At 45.9% G+C, this 16,501-nt stretch overlaps 1 protein-coding gene across 1 annotated transcript in view; it reads right to left on the bottom strand.

The window, feature by feature from the left end:
• The window catches only part of LOC146342541 (vomeronasal type-2 receptor 26-like), a 33,184-nt gene that overhangs the window by 6,901 nt on the left and 9,782 nt on the right, over positions 1-16,501 (bottom strand). Inside the window, exons 3-6 of the mRNA XM_084807887.1 lie at positions 16,146-16,437; positions 13,371-14,225; positions 11,797-12,024; positions 8,944-9,070 (exon numbers count right to left, since the gene is read on the bottom strand). Coding sequence (XP_084664013.1) covers positions 8,944-9,070; positions 11,797-12,024; positions 13,371-14,225; positions 16,146-16,437 — 1,502 coding nt within the window. The remainder of the gene's footprint in view (positions 1-8,943; positions 9,071-11,796; positions 12,025-13,370; positions 14,226-16,145; positions 16,438-16,501) is intronic.

Raw genomic sequence — 16,501 nt, 5'->3', positions numbered from 1 at the left:
AGCCGTGTCTGCGGCTGCCATTTAGGGATGGCGGAGAATTTCTCCATGAATCTCGGGGAGGCCAAATGCCAATGCATTCGGCCTACCAAAATTGGCGGTGAAATTCTCCGTCCCCCCGCCCCCCCCCCTGGGATGGGACTTACCTCCCTCGATTGTCCCTCTTGGCGGCAGGTCCCGGCGGCAGTTCGGCGGCGGTTCGGCGGGGGCGGGGGCAGCAGCTGGTCTTCCAACCGGCTGCTGCTGCCGCCATTACAAAGTGAATGTTAAAAACACACACACACACGTGATAGGCTACGTAATGATTTACAAAGCCTATCACGGCTAGATTTCCAAAGTCAGCCGTGTTAGGCTATGTAAATCGTTACGTAGCCTATCTGGGCGCCGACATTTGCGTACACGCTTTTTTTTTTTTTCCTAAGTCACCCGTGATAGGCTACGTAATGATTTATGTAGCCTATCATGGCTGACTTTGGAAATCTAGCCATGATAGGCTATGTAAATCGTTACGTAGCCTATCATGTGTGTGGTTGTTTTTTTTTTAACATTCACTTTTTTATTTCGCGGCCGGGGAGATGGGGCGCTTCTCCCCAGCCTGAATTTCGGCCAGGCGAGGAAGGCGCTTCCCCCCCCAGCCTGAATTTTGGCCGGGCGAGGTGGGGCGCCTCCCCCCCCCGGCCTGAACTTCGGGGGGAGAACCGAAGCGCCTCCCCCCCACCGCGAAGCAAGCTGCGGGACCAGGTAACTGACTTTTGTACATCCGTACTGCCATTTGCTTCTTCCACATAGCCGTGATAGGCTATGTAAATACTTTGCATCCCTGTGGAAGCCGGGATAGGCTATGTAAGTATCTACGTATCCTATCATGGCAAAACTAAGAGAACGCAAATGGCGGCGGCTATGGCTGCTGCCATTTACGTTCCTTTTTTTTGCCATATGATAGGCTATGTAAATATTTACATGGCCTATCACGGCAAAAAAAAAATGCAAATGGCGGCTGCCGTAGCCACCACCATTTGCATTTGCTGGTTTTTTCTTTGCTTTGATAGGGTACAGAAATATTTATGTAGCCTATAACAGCAAAATACAGGGATGCAAATGGCAGTGACTATGGCAGTCACCATTTACATCCCTGAAGGCTGCCCAGCAACCAGATGTCCGGCTGCGGGCGGCCCTGGCCGGTGGCTCCACGGAAACTATGCGGAGCGGAGCCAGCTGGAGAGAATTTTGGGGGGAGGGATGGACAGCTTCTCCCCCACCGTGAATGTCACCCTTTGAAAAGGTAAGTGATTTTCGTACATCCCTAGATTTTAGGAAAGCTGATTTTAATAAACTCAGAACACTGATCAGTAAGGTCCCATGGCAAGTGACTCTAACGAGAAAAGGAGTCCAAGATTCCTTGGATACAAGGCAGGAGCTTGTAAAAAAGGAAATTCTCAAGGCACAATTACAAACAATTCCAACAAGAAGAAAAGGTGGAAGACAACAGAAGAAGCCAATGTGGCTTCACAAAAAGCTGAGAGATGACCTGAAAACAAAAAAGGACACATATAGGAAGTGGAAAGAAGGTCAGGTAACAAAGGAAGAGTACAGGCAGGTAGCACAGAATTGCAGGGATGGCGTCAGGAAGGCTAAAGCTGAGAATGGGCTGAGGTTAGTGAGGGATGCTAAAAACAACCAAAAGGCTTTCTTCAGCTACATGCATTGTAAAATGCATTGTAAAAGGCAGAGGAAAGAAATGGTTGTTCAGCTATTAAATAAGGATGGCAAAACGATAGCAGATGACAAAGAAAAGGCAGAGGTGCTCAATTCCTACTTTGACAAAGGTGAAGTACAGGCTGAAGGGGCAGGATTGCAGCTTGAGATCGATAGGCATATGGTCAAGGAACACCTAATGACTTTGAATGAGTTCAAATATCCAGGGCCAGATGAACTGCATCCTAGAGTAATAAAGGAACTGGCAGAAGAACTCTCAGAACCACTGTCTATTCTCCTTGAGAAATCATGGAGGACGGGTGAAGTGCCAGATGACTGGAGGAAGACTAATGTTGTCCCTATCTTCAAAATAGGCAAAAAGGAGGAACCTACGAACTACTGACCAGTCAGTCTGACATCAATCCCTGGGAAAATTCTGGAGCAGATGATAAAGCAATCCATCTCGAAACACATTGAAAACAATGCTGTGATTTCTTGAAGCCAACATGGATTTGTCAAGAATAAGTCCTGCCAGATGAATCTGATCTCATTTTTTGATCAAGTAACGTCCCTTGTGGACCATGGGAATGCTGTAGACATCATATACCTTGACTTCAGCAAAGCTTTCGACAAAGTGCCCCATGATCTCCTGATGAGCAAACTAGCTCAAAGTGGGCTAGATGAAACAACGATCCGGTGGATTCAGTTGGCTATAGAATCGGACTCAAAGAGTGCTAATCAATGGGACCTTCTCAAACTAGGGATGTACGAAAGTCCCTTACCTGAACCCGAAATTTGATTCGTGGGGGGGGAGGCGCTCCGTCCCTCCCTCCGAAATTCTGGCCAAGGGGGGAGGTGCCCCGTCCCTCCCCCCCAAAATTCTGGCCAGGGGGGAGGCGCCCCATCCCTCCCGCCGTGAATCCTGGCCAGCCAATAAAAATATTGAGGGCACGAATAAAAAATTCTGGCCAGGGGGGAGGCGCGAATAAAAAAACCCCCACACGTACGCAAAAGGCAGCGCCCATGGGCACCGCCATTTGTGTTCCTTATTTTGGCATGTGTAGTCTACGTAAGCATTTACGTAGGCTACAGCGAAAATAAGGGGAACGCAAATAGCGTTCCCGTTATTTTTGCCGTAGTCTACGTAAATGTTTATGTAGACTACAAATGCCAAAATAGGAATGCAAATGGCGGCACCCATGGGCGCCGCCATTTGCGTACGAGCGGGGTTTTTTTTTTCACTCAGCCGTAATAGGCTACGTAAACATTTATGTAACCTATCACGGAGTTTTTTAAAAATCTAATCTTGATAGGCTACGTAAATCTTTACGTAGCCTATCACTTTTTTTTTTGTGACATTCGCACAAGGTAACTCCCATCCCAAGGGGGGGCGGGGGGGCAGACCATTTTGCCACCAATTTTGGCTGGCGTTCGGCCTCCCCGAGATTCATGGCAAAATTCTCTGACATCCCTATCTCAAACTGGGGAGAGGTAATGAGTGGGGTACTGCAGGGCTCAGTCCTGGGCCCAGTGCTCTTCAACATCTTTATCAATGACTTGGAGAAGGAGGTGCAGGGAATGCTGATCAGATTTGCAGATGACACAAAATTGGGTGGGATAGCTAATACTTCGGAAGACCGAAACAAAATTCAAAGTGATCTGGATAGACTGGAGTGCTGGGCAGAAAACAACAGAATGACATTTAATAGGGATAAATGCAAAGTTCTACACCTAGGAAAAAAAACCAAATGCACAGTTACAAGATGGGGGATACGTGGCTCAACAGCACTACAAGCGAGAAGGATCTTGGAATTGTTGTCTATCAGAAGCTGAATATGAGCCAACAATGTGATGTGGCTGCAAAAAAAGGCAAATGCTCTTTGGGCTGCATTAATAGAAGCATAGCTTCCAAATCCCAGGAAGTACTAGTTCTTCTCTCCTCAGCACTGGTTAGGCCTCATCTGGAGTACTGTGTCCAGTTCTGGGTTCCACACTTTAAAAAGGATGCAGACAAACTGGAGAGGGTTCAAAGGAGGGCAAAAAAGATGATCAGGGGACTGGAAACAAAGCCCTATGAAGAGACACTGAAAGAACTGGGCTTGTTTAGCCTTGAGAAGAGAAGACTGAGGGGAGATATGATCACGCTCTTCAAGTACTTGAAAGGTTGTCATAGAGAGGAAGGCCAGCATCTCTTCTCGATCATCCCAGAGTGCAGGACATGGAACAATGGGCTCAAGTTACAGGAAGCCAGATTCCGGCTGAACTTCAGGAAAAACTTCCTGACTGTTAGAGCAATACGACAATGGAACCAATTGCCTAGGGAGGTGGTGGGCTCTCCCACACCGGAGTCATTCAAGACGAGGCTGGACAGCCATCTGTCAGGGCTGCTCTGACTTGGATTTGTGCATTGAGCAAGGGATTGGACTCAATGACCTTAGGCCCCTTCCAACCCTACTATTCTATGATTCTATGATTCTAATTCTGGCACCCACCCCCACCCCCACGCAATACATTCACATACAGACTAGCATCATTCACATAGACAGGTGCCGAACTGCATGCACACCCACACACAGACCAACAATCCACACAAATGCACATTCACAACCTCCCCAGAACCCCCTTCATATCAGCTGAGGGGAGAAGACATTTCTCACACACATTCACCCCATTCACACAGACACACACTCATACATAAAACAATCACTTATCTTTCCTGGACCAGACTTCTGACGTGAACCATGCAGATGATCTGAGAAAGAGAATATTTTGTCCCTATTGTGATGCTCTCTTCAGCAAAGGAGATCGCTGCCTTGTCATGGTGCTGGAGTTTGAGCACCTCAATGACGTCATGAGCTAAACCGTGAAGAGACACCCAAGACGGGAAGGTCATGGCAGAGAGGTCAGACTAAATACGATCCCTGGGGAAGGAAACGGCGACCCACCCCAGTATTCTTGCCATGAAAAGAAAATGGATCAGTGCAACCAGAGATATGTCAGTATACCATCGGAAGATGGGACTCCCAGGTCAGAAGATGGTCAAGATGCTACTGGGGAGGAACAGAGGATAAGTTCAACTAGCCCCAGTTGTGATGACACAGCTAGCTCAAAGCCGAAAGGATAGCTAAAGAGAATAGTATGAATTTATTCATACTAAAGAGAATAAGGAAGACCCACAGATCAGTTAGATATGAGCTCATGAATATTTTATTTTTATTATTTATTTTATTATTAAATTTATTAATCGCTCATCTGGCTGGTCACCCAGCCACTCTGGGCGATGTACAACATACAATAAAAACAGTTTAAAACAATTAAATTCTACAATAAAAACATTTTCTAAAATACCCTAACCCACCCCAAATGCCTGCCTGAACAACAGCGTTTTTAATGCACGACGGAAGCTCATTAAAGAGGGGTTCATGATATACCTCATGAATATGCAGTGGAGGTGAAGAATAGATTTAAGGGACTAGATTTAGTAGATAGGGTCCCGGAAGAACTATGGACAGAAGTTCGCAACATTGTTCAGGAGGCGGCAACAAAAAAGTCCCAAAGAAAAAGAAAACCAAGAAGGCAAGATGGCTGTCTGCTGAGACACAGGAAGCAGCCCAAGAAAGAAGGAAAGCAAAATGCAACAGTGATAAGGGGAGATATGCCCAATTAAATGCAAAATTCCAGAGTTTAGCCAGAAGAGATGAGGAATTATTTTTAAATAAGCAATGCATGGAAGCAGAAGAAGATAATAGAATAGGAAGGACAAGAGACCTCTTCCAGAAAATTACATCAGAGGTAAATTCCAGGCAAAAATGGGTATGATCAAAAACAAAGATGGCAAGGACCTAACAGAAGCAGAAGAGATCAAGAAAAGTGGCAAGAATATATGGAAGATCTGTATAGGAAGGATAATAGTATCGGGGATAGATTTGACAGTGTGGTCAGTGAGCTAGAGCCAGACATCCTGAAGAGTGAGGTTGAATGGGCCTTAAGAAGCATTGCTAATAACAAGGCAGCAGGAGATGACGGTATCCCAGCTGAACTGTTTAAAATCTTGCAAGATGATGCTGTCAAGGTGATGCATGCCATATGCCAGCAAATTTGGAAAACACAAGAATGGCCAACAGATGGGGAAAAATCAACTTATATCCCCATACCAAAAAAGGGAAGCACCAAAGGATGTTCAAACTATCGAATAGTGGCACTTATTTCACATGCCAGTAAGGTAATGCTCAAGATCTTGTGAGGTAGACTCCAGGAATTTATGGAACGAGAATTGCGAGATGTACAAGCTGGGTTTAGAAAAGGCAGAGGAACTAGAGACCAAATTGCCAATATCCGCTGGATAATGGAGAAAGCCAGGGAGCTTCAGAAAAACATCTATTTCTGTTTTATTGACTATTCTAAAGCCTTTGACTGTGTGGATCATCACAAATTGTGGCACGTTCTTGGTGGTATGGGGATACCAAGTCATCTTGTCTGCCTCCTGAGGAATCTGTATAATGACCAAGTAGCAACGGTAAGAACAGACCATGGAACAACGGACTGGTTTAAGATTGGGAAAGGAGTATGGCAGGGTTGTATACTCTCACCCTACCTATTCAACCTGTATGCAAACCATATCATGCGATGTGCAGGGCTTGATGAATCCAAGGCTGGAGTTAAAATCACTGGAAGGAACATTAACAATCTCTGATATGCAGATGATACCACTTTGATGGCTGAAAGCAAGGAGGAGCTGAGGAACCTCATGACGAAGGTGAAAGAAGAAAGTGCAAAAGCTGGGTTGCAGTTAAACCTCAAAAACAACAACAACAAGTCAACCAGCTTGATTGATAACTGGCAAACAGAGGGAGAAAATGTGGAGGCAGTGACGGACTTTGTCTTTCTAGGCGCAAAGATTACTGCAGATGCTGACTGCAGCCAGGAAATCAGAAGACATTTACTTCTTGGGAGGAGAGCAATGACAAATCTTGATAAAATAGTGAAGAGCAGAGACATCACACTGACAACAAAGGTCCGCATAGTTCAAGCAATGGTATTCCCCGTAGTAACCTATGGCTGCGAGAGCTGGACCATAAGGAAGGCTGAGCGAAGGAAGATAGATGCTTTTGAACTGTGGTGAAGGAGGAAAATTCTGAGAGTGCCTTGGACTGCAAGAAGATCCAACCAGTCCATACTCCAGGAAAGAAAGCCAGACTGCTCACTTTTGGGAATGATATGAAAGGCAAAACTGAAGTACTTTGGCCACATCATGAGAAGACAGGATACCCTGGAGAAGATGCTGATGCTAGGGAAAGTGGAAGGCAAAAGGAAGAGGGGCCGACCAAGGACAAGGTGGATGGATGATATTCTGGAGGTGACGAACTCGACCTTGGGGGGGCTGGGGGTGGCAATGGCCGACAGGAAGCTCTGGCATGGGATGGTCCATGAAGTCACGAAAAGTCAGAAGTGACTGACCAAATAAAGAACAAAATTGTGATGCTCTGGGCAGGGACTCTGAAAATGCCCCCCCCCCAGCTGATCCGCACAAGGCATGAGAAGCATTCCTTGAACCATCACTCATTCAGACACTGGTTTTGTTCCTACCTCACTCCTCCTTCAAATTTCTTGAATGAAGAAAGGCATGTGGCAAAACAAGCCAACTGAATCACAGGAACTTAGCACACTCCTCAAGCCCATGGTTCAGTCAGTAGCCTCTGCCCCTCTCCTTGAGGCCTACGTGGGCTGGATATGGAGACCTAACAGGCCAAATTTGGCTCATCTGCTGGAGTTTCCCCATCTGTGCTCCAGGAGCATGTATAAGTCAGTGCTTACATCAGACCATATCCTGCTATCATCAACTGTTCCCACTGCCAAATCATGAATCATGTTTAAAACATCAGGTTATTAAGTATCACAGGCACATATAATAACTCAATTTATGTACAATATCAGTTGTAATAATGGACTATATACTCTTATTCCCTCGGTATATTCCCACTATTACTACCTGTAGTAATTTAGGACTGCATATGCTTATTTGCACTATCAAAATTTAGGGATGTTGGAGAATTTCTCCACGAATCTCCGGGAGGCTGAATGCCAACACATTTGGCCCCCTGAAACTGGTGGAGAAACGGTCTGCCACCCCCCCGCCACTCCCCGGAATGGGACTTACCTTTGGCGAATGTCCCTGGCGCTGGCTGCTCCCGGCGGTGGTTCGGCGGCTGTTTGGCAGCCGCCACCACCATTTCCCAGTAAAACAAACAAACAAACAACAAACGTGATAGGCTATGTAAAGATTTACGTAGCCTATCATGGCTAGATTTTCAAAAAACACCATGATAGGCTTTGTAAATCCTTACGTAGCCTGTCACGGCTGACTTTGGGGGGGGGGGGGGAAGCACGTACGCAAATGGCGGCGGCCATGGGCGCCGCCATTTGCGTTCCTTATTTGGGCACATGTAGTCTATGTAAACATTTACATAGACTACAGTGAAAATAAGGGCAACGCTATTTGCATTGCCCTTATTTTCGCCGTAGTCTACGTAAATGTTTACGTAGAGTCCACGTGCCCAAATAAGGACCGTAAATGGCGGCGCCCATGTGCGCCGCCATTTGCGTATGCGCTTTTTTCCCCCCAAAGTCAGCCGTGATAGGCTACGTAAGGATTTATGTAGCCTATCACGGCTGACTGCAGGGACGCAAACGGTGGCGGCTACAGCCGCCACCATTTGCGTGCCGGCAGGAGACGAGATTCGCGGCCGGAGGGATGGGGTGCCTCCCCCCCGGCCAGAATTTCAGCTGGAGGGACGGGGTGCCTCCCCCCAGCCAGAATTTCGGCAAGGAGGGATGGGGTGCCTCCCACCCCGCCCAAAATTTCGGGGGGAGGGATGGAGCGCCTCCCCCCCACCGCGAAGCAAGCTGCGGGATAAGTAAGGGACTTTCGTCCATCCCTATCAAAATTATGAAAAGTCTGTGAACATGCTGATATCAATATATTTGACAAATATTGGAGTTTCCCCATCTGTACTCTAGGACCACAAATAAGTCAGTGCTTACATCAGACCCATATCCTGCTATTAGCACCCGTTTCTGCCACCAAATTATGAATCATGTTCAAAACATCAGATTATTAAATATCACAGGCATATATATTAATTCAATTTATAGACAATAGTTGCAACAATGGACTCTATAGTCTTATTCCCACTATCAAAATTATGAAAACACCCCAATCTCAATATATTTGATAAAATATATAATTCTTACCTGTCTGGTTGGAAATCTTCCCATCTGGACAAGGAAGACAATCATAGCAGCAAAATGGCTCCCCTTCCTTCTTTTTCCTGATATAACCTGAACGGCAGTTGTCATTACAAAGAGAAAGAGGTTGTGTCTGTCCATCAATGGAAAGGCAAATGTTTAAGTTAAGGATGGAAGAGAAATTTCTTCAGTTTGCATTTTAATGCAAACTTACCTCATATTGCACTTTTTAAAACAGCTATAGCAGGAGTAGACAACCTTTGGGGGCCTGGGGCATCTTTGACATTTTGAACGCCTGACATTTGGGAAATGAAGGCGTAGTGGAGGTGAGTGGAGGGTAGTGCAAGGAGGGCTTGCAGGAACTAGGGATGTATGAAAGTCACTTACCTGGTCCTGCAGCTTGCTTCGCGGTGGGGGGGAGGTGCTTTGGTTCTCCCCCCAAAGTTCAGGCCGGGGGGGAGGCGTCCCGCCTCGCCTGGCCGAAATTCAGGCCGGGGAGAAGCATGCCGTCTCCCCAGCCGTGAAATAAAAAAGTGAATGTTAAAAAAACCCACACACAGACGTGATAGGCTACATAACGATTTACGTAGTTTATCATGGCTAGATTTCCAAAGTCAGCCATGATAGGCTACGTAAAGCGTTAGGTAGCCTATCACAGGTGACTTTGAAAAAAAATAGCGTGTGTACGCAAATGGCGGCGCCCATGGGTGCCGCTATTTGCATTCCTTATTTGGGCCTGGGTAGTCTACGTAAAGATTTATGTAGACTATGGCGAAAATAAGGGCAACGCTTTTTTTGCGTACGCGCTTTTTTTTTTTTCCAAAGTCACCCGTGATAGGCTACGTAACGATTTACGTAGCCTATCACGGCTGACTTTGGAAATCTAGCCGTGATAGGCTATGTAAATTGTTACGTAGCCTATCAGGTGTGTGTGGTTTTTTTTTTTTAACATTCACTTTGTAATGGCGGCGGCGGCAGCCGGTCGGAAGACCGGCCGCCACCCCCGCCCCCGCCGAAACGCTGCCGAAACGCCGCCAGATCCGCTGCCGAGAGGGACATTCGAGGGAGGTAAGTCCCATCCTGGGGGGGGCAGGGGGCGGAGAATTTCACCGCCAATTTCGGGGGGCCGAATGCGTTGGCATTCGGCCTCCCCGAGATTTGTGGAGAAATTCTCCGCCATCCCTAGCAGGAACCCTGGTGGAACTTGGCAGGCACCAGTGTGCCCATGGGAGCCATGTTGCCGACCCTGCACTACACGAACTGAAATTCAGTTATGCTTCTAAATATGTACATCTCTTTTTTTTCAGTTGCTTTCTCAGTTAAAACAACAACAACAACAACTGTAAATTAGGGAAAATAATGTTCAAAGATGGGTCATATTAGGAGAATTGCTTTCAAAAATGTTCATATTAGGCAAAAATCCATATGAAACTGATTTATTAGGGAAAATGTGCACAGAAATGCTTATGAATTTTCATGAATATATATATGTATATATATATATACACATACACATACACACACACACACACACACACACCCTACAATTTTGGGATGAACCAAACTTAAGACTGGAAAAATTCTCAAAGTTTGAGAAAGGGATGGCGGAGTATTCCACCATGAATTTCAGTGAGACCCCCCAAAATCTGTGGCGGAACGGACTCCCACCCCCCCCACCCCTCAGAATCTCTCTGGAACAAAACTTACCTGGGGCTCTGGCAGCGGTGGCAGAGGCTCTGGCGGCTGGTCTTTCAGCCGGCTGCTGCAGCCACCATTTGAGTCCTGCCAAGCTGCCATGATAGGCTACTTAAGTATTTATGTAGCCTATCACGGTAAAGGCAGCCAGACAAATGGCACTTACGTAGGCTATCACAGAAAGAGCAGCGGTGCAAATGGTGTAGTGCCTGCCGTTTGCGCCCCTGCTCTTTGCTGTGATAGGCTATGTAAATACTTACGTAGCCTATCACGGCTGCCTGGCAGGATGAAAATGGCGGCCGCTACAGCGGCCGCCATTTGTATCCCCAACAGCCAGCCGTGGCCGGAACTCTGGCTGCGGACGGCCCTGGCCAGCAGCTCCGTGGAACCACCGTGGAGCAGAGCTGGCCCAGGGAGGATTCTGGGGGGAGGGACGGAGCACCTCCCCTGCACCGCGAATCCGAGCTGCGAAAAGGTAAGTGACTGTCATACATCCCTAGTGTGAGATGACCTGAACTTCAAATCAGAAAAATGAGAAACTGAGGTAAACCGAAATTGACAGATTTGTCCATCCCCAGGTTTAATAGCCATATTATGTGTTTATGGCATTTTTATTTCACTAGTTGGCGTACAGTTAAGAATAGGTCAGTGTTCATGTTTTGTATGGTCAACACATCTTGGTATGAAATGGAGAATCTCCACCCCCTACCCCACCCCCATTATGTTAGGGCTATTTTGGAGTACTGCGATATGGAGGTGGGAGAAGAAAGCCCTACTTTGCAAGCAGATGTCTGCTTGTCTGACATTTGAAGCTAACTCATTGTGTCCAGCAGGTTGGATCCAGACTATGTTAGTTGTGCCTTTAGTCCCACCGATTTGAACAGGAATTAAATGCAACTGACTTCATATGGATTCTACCCAATGAAACTATTCTAGTCAAGTTTTCATAGGATTAAAGTCTAGGAGGTCAAAACACTACAAACTCATATAGCCTCAAATTTTGTCAGCTGAAACTTTGGAGGTTGAAATATCATGTTTTAATGGAATTTACACAAAAGATACAAAACAAAAGAGGCAAAGCTTTGGTAGTGTAAGAATAGCAAACCAGTTTTTGAACACTCGGGAAATTATTTGACAAATACCCATATGTGTGTGGTCTCTCACCTGGTTAAACGTTTGGGGCCATACAGTGGCATTTTCGCAGATGGTGAAGACTTTCTCTTTGGAAGCTGTTGGGTCTATCTTTCCCACTTTCACTCGAAGAAAGGACTGGTTTGGGAATGTGACCCAATTGATGATATCAAATCCAGCCTCTAACCCTCCCTTTTGATTGAAATAAACTTTTTCCCCAACTGTGTTGTTGAAGGAGACACTTCTCAGATGCTGGTGGAGCTATAGTTGGTAAAAGAATACAAAACCCACACTTTATCGGGATGTGCTCGCTTGACACTGACAACTGTCATATTATTCACTGACAGATTGGAAAGGGGGACTAGATCACTCACTTAGAAACCTGGCAAAATGTCTCCAGATTCCACACCCCCACCAACCATCATGATTCAATCTGTCCCTGCTTACCAGACCGGACATGCTGAGGAAATCCATCAGGATTAAATGTAACGCATTTCCCAGCATCACACAACCATACATTAGGAATATACAAGAGACCTGGCATGCAGACTGTGGCATGATTATGAACTCGCTATCAAAAACAGAGAGAAGCATCACCACATAAACAAATTAAAATTGGATCCTGAGCTGATTGGATTGGATTGAGATTTAAGGTGGATCAACTGCACTGGCAGAAGTGGGGTTTCACACTCCCTCCTTCCACAGCATACCTTCCAGCCCCCTGAAAATGTTACACAGGGTGTCAGAAGACCTTACTGAATGGGGTGTGCTGTGATGTGGGGGATGGGAACCCCCCTCCCTAATTGTTTGGATGGACCTTCCGCAAGCAGGGCCCTTCCTTTCGGGGAAGCAGAGGCCGTATCCAGCCCATTAAGACCACTTTACAAATAGTGCATAATTGGAGCTCAACTGGGAAGCAGAACTAATTGGATCAGTGTGAACCATGAAACCCTGAGGTTCTGGAGCAGCCTAAAGAAAACCTCCCTAGATACAAAGACATATTTCTACTAGGGGTGGAAGAGAATTCCGCTGTGGACCCAAATGAGGGTCTTTTGAAGCAGACCCCTGGAATCAATGGCGGAATGGATCACTTACCTCCGCCTCCCGAGGATTCCCTCCAGAATGGCATGCCAGCTCCAGACCGCTTGCGGTATGGTAATGGTGGAAGCCAGTTCCGTATCGCTGTGAGGGATACAGCTGCAAATGGTGTAGTGAATGCCACTTGTGGCTGTAAAGCCCTTAGTTTAACCAAATGCAGCCATAAATGGCTGCAATTAAGTTAAACTAAGGGCTTCATGGCTGCAAGTGGTGTCCACTACTCCATTTGTGGCTGTGTTCCTCATAGCGATATGGTAATGGCGGCTGCCATGACTGTATTGTCAGCGATACGGAGCCGGTGTGCGGCTCCATGGAATCCTCCTGACGTGGAGGTGCTCTGGAGGATTCCAGTGGGGAGGAACGGATTGCCTCCCCCCCCCCCGGGTGGATTCGCCACAGACCGGAAGGTAGGGAATCTGCCCATCCCTAATTTCTACTACACAATTTTAATTCTTTCCCCTCTCACAGATGAAGTGAGGTCTCTTGCATTAGCATGCACAGGACATTACCTGCCATGGCTTCTGATTCAGAATCTTCTGTCTAACTCCATCAACCATAGTACTGTGTTCAGATTTGGAATAATGCATGGAATTCAAAGCATGCACCACAGCATATACAACATTGTGGATGGTGTAGCTATGGCCAGTCATGCCCATTTCAAAAACAGACCCAGGAAGGGTCTCCAGCTTCTCCACCCCAGTGCAGATTTCCTCAGATGTCTTTTCTGCCTCAGAGCTCGGAAACCAACAGTTAAATATGTCTCCCCAGAAAGCCCTGATAAAACCATCTTCCTTTTCCAAGGTTGGATTTCTCATCTGAAGGAATTGCTGGAATCCCAACACCTCCTTTGAGTGAACTGCAAGCGATAGAGCACCATGGAGGAAGTGCATGTTCCAATTTCTTTGAAAGGGAAGTGATATGAAATCCATCTGAGCTGTCATAATCCAGACTTTACTTTTTGTCTTCATTGGTATGTCCTCAAATTCAGAACCCTGGAGGAACACTCTCAAAAATATCATTGTCTGAATTTCACCATTTATGACCACCACAGTTGCAGTGCTTCTCATGAGAACCTTAAATGTTTTATCACCCTCTGCCACAGTTTCAGTAACATCACTGGAAAATGATAGTTTGGGTAATACTTCTATGAAATCAAAGCAAATACCACTCTGGGCAAACACGGGAAGCACGTCCTGTACAAATCTCTCTCCATTGTCATCATCCAGGCAAATTACCCCAATCCATATCCATTTGAAATGAAGAAGTAACTGGAGGATTCCCTTATATTGGTGGGCTCCACTGGGGAACATGTTGTGGAAGAAAACAGCTTTGTTATCTGTCACTGGAGCAGATCCGTATACAAGCTAAAGAATATAAGGAAGAAACAGGGGAGGGAAATGAAAAATAGACTTGGAAAATATGTTAGTGCAGGACATGTTACTTCATAGATGGCTACATGTAGCATTGGGAGCACAAACACTATATGATTGTGCCACATCTTGAACTAATGCCATTCTTACAATGGTCAAAATTTGTTTATTTGGGATTCTCTACCTACTTTTGCCCTTTATCAGTACCGTGAAGTTAATTGCCAGAACATGGAAGCCAAGGTAATATGAACATGAACAAACATACTTGGGTAGTTAACAGTCACATTTATGAACAGAGAAGATCACGTATTATTAGGGATGGGCGGACTCACCTCCATCCAGAGACACTGGTTGCTTTCTGAGTTGCCACCACTTCCCATGCCTACTTGTGTAGCGTAAGCCCCTAGGCAGCTCAGTGAGCACCCAGCAATCACTGCAATGCCACCTGCTCCTTCTGTGAGCATTCTATGTAATGTTGCATAGATGTCCTCTTTACAGCCACAATCAATGCAACATTATTTTTTCCAGAAAGCCCTGAGAGGCCCTTTTATGTAACATTGGTGTCTCGGGGAAGGAGCACGCAGCTGACCCCCATTCACAGACGATGCTTTCTTGATGAACAGGTACAGTAAGTAAGCCACATGGTCCACAAACAGGAGTCCAGGTGGCCAATCAGGGGCAAGTCCGTGTAAGGCCCCAGGCCTGAACCAAGCTATTAGTAGTTTTAGAGTGGCTTAGATCCATAATGCTCTCTGCCTTTGGTCAGAGGGTTACTGTTTCCCTTAACTGGCCTCCTGATGTAGCCAGATGAGTCAAAAGGGTGAGAAGTAGCTCCAAGAACATTCCTCGCTAATGAGGAGAATGTCTTATCACTGATAAGCCTGAGAAGCAGAGTTTGTTTACCTTAAAGCTACAGGTGGGTATGCCTGAGAACCAAGTGCTGTTAGTTTATGCTGGGAATGCATGCTAGGGGGCGCTTGCTGCTGTTATGCTGTCTATTGCTAACATGTATAAGACCCATTGTACCCCATGGCCCTTGGTTCAGAGAAGCTGTCTGATCCAACCATTGGGTACGTCTGTGTGCTGTAAGTTACCCAATAAAGTCTCCTTGTAAGTAAACCTTTAAATCTCATTTATCACTATCTTGGCACCTCTAACCTAATTCAATGCCCATGGCTGGGGCAACACAGTCCATCAGACTCCACGCCCATACTGGGCACTGGCAACATCATTGTATGTCCCCCCGCCCCTTAAGGGGAGGCCATAGCTCTCTTTCTTCCACATTTGCTTCCATTCAAATGAATGATATATGAGGGTTGTTGGTTTTTTGTTTGGTTGGTTGTTTCTGGAAGGTTATTTAAAATGTATTCGCAATTATTATAAGTGGTGAAGTTTTTCCAAGGTGGGTTCACCTCAGACTACAGGTGTGTGGAATCAAACGACTGCATGCTGAAATGACCTCCCAAGAAAAAAGTTTTCCAGAAAGAGAGAGACAGAGAGAGAGACAGAGAGCAAAGCATGCCAAGAAGAATGCGAGGCAGAATCCCACCCCTTTTCATCTGGTGTTCTAGTTACTCCCCCTCCCCCGTTATAAACTATGCATACACAGAAACATCGATCTGCAGTATGAAGATTGGGGAGGGGGGATATTACTATTTATTGCTCCTGACAGCATAAATTGGCCCTGCAATTGAAGGCAGTCTGGACAGTAATGGAGATCTTCTCCAGTAAATGACTATCTGTGGGTGATATTCCTGTCCATGTCTTCATAAGCCCAAATTATCATTTAAGCATCATGGAAGATGTGCCTCTTTATATCATGACACTTTCTATCTCAAACACAAAACCAAATCTGAAAAGCAAAAGAAATGTGAAGGGTTTGTTAAACTCTCATGCATCATGCAGAGGTCTTACCTGTGGAATCTTGTAGATGCACAGAATGGGTGCCATGTGGAGACAGACTTCAAAGTTAGGTCCCCCAATAACCGCTATTGGGTTGTTCTGAAGATCACATTTGTAATTAGGGATGAATCTGCCCTGTGTGCTGAGAAGTTGTAATGAGGCAAGATAAGTCATGATTGCACTAAAATGGCTATTATAGATGTGGAATCCCAGGGTGATGTTGGGTAAGATCTTGGGATTCTTGTTGATCTCCTTTACAGAAAATACCAGTGCCAGGATGTGCTGGTAGATCTGAGGCATTAGTCTGTAAGGAGAATGAAATCCTGTGTTACACTGCATCATATGATGACTTTTGTTATGTTTCTAGT

Source organism: Heloderma suspectum, chromosome 6 (genome assembly GCF_057233095.1).
Source record: "Heloderma suspectum isolate Gila_16-S chromosome 6, 16-S_ref, whole genome shotgun sequence".
NCBI classification, from domain to species: Eukaryota; Metazoa; Chordata; class Lepidosauria; order Squamata; family Helodermatidae; genus Heloderma; species Heloderma suspectum.
The sequence above is the reverse complement of the archived record's forward strand: the minus strand, read 5'-3'. Positions and strand labels throughout refer to the sequence as shown.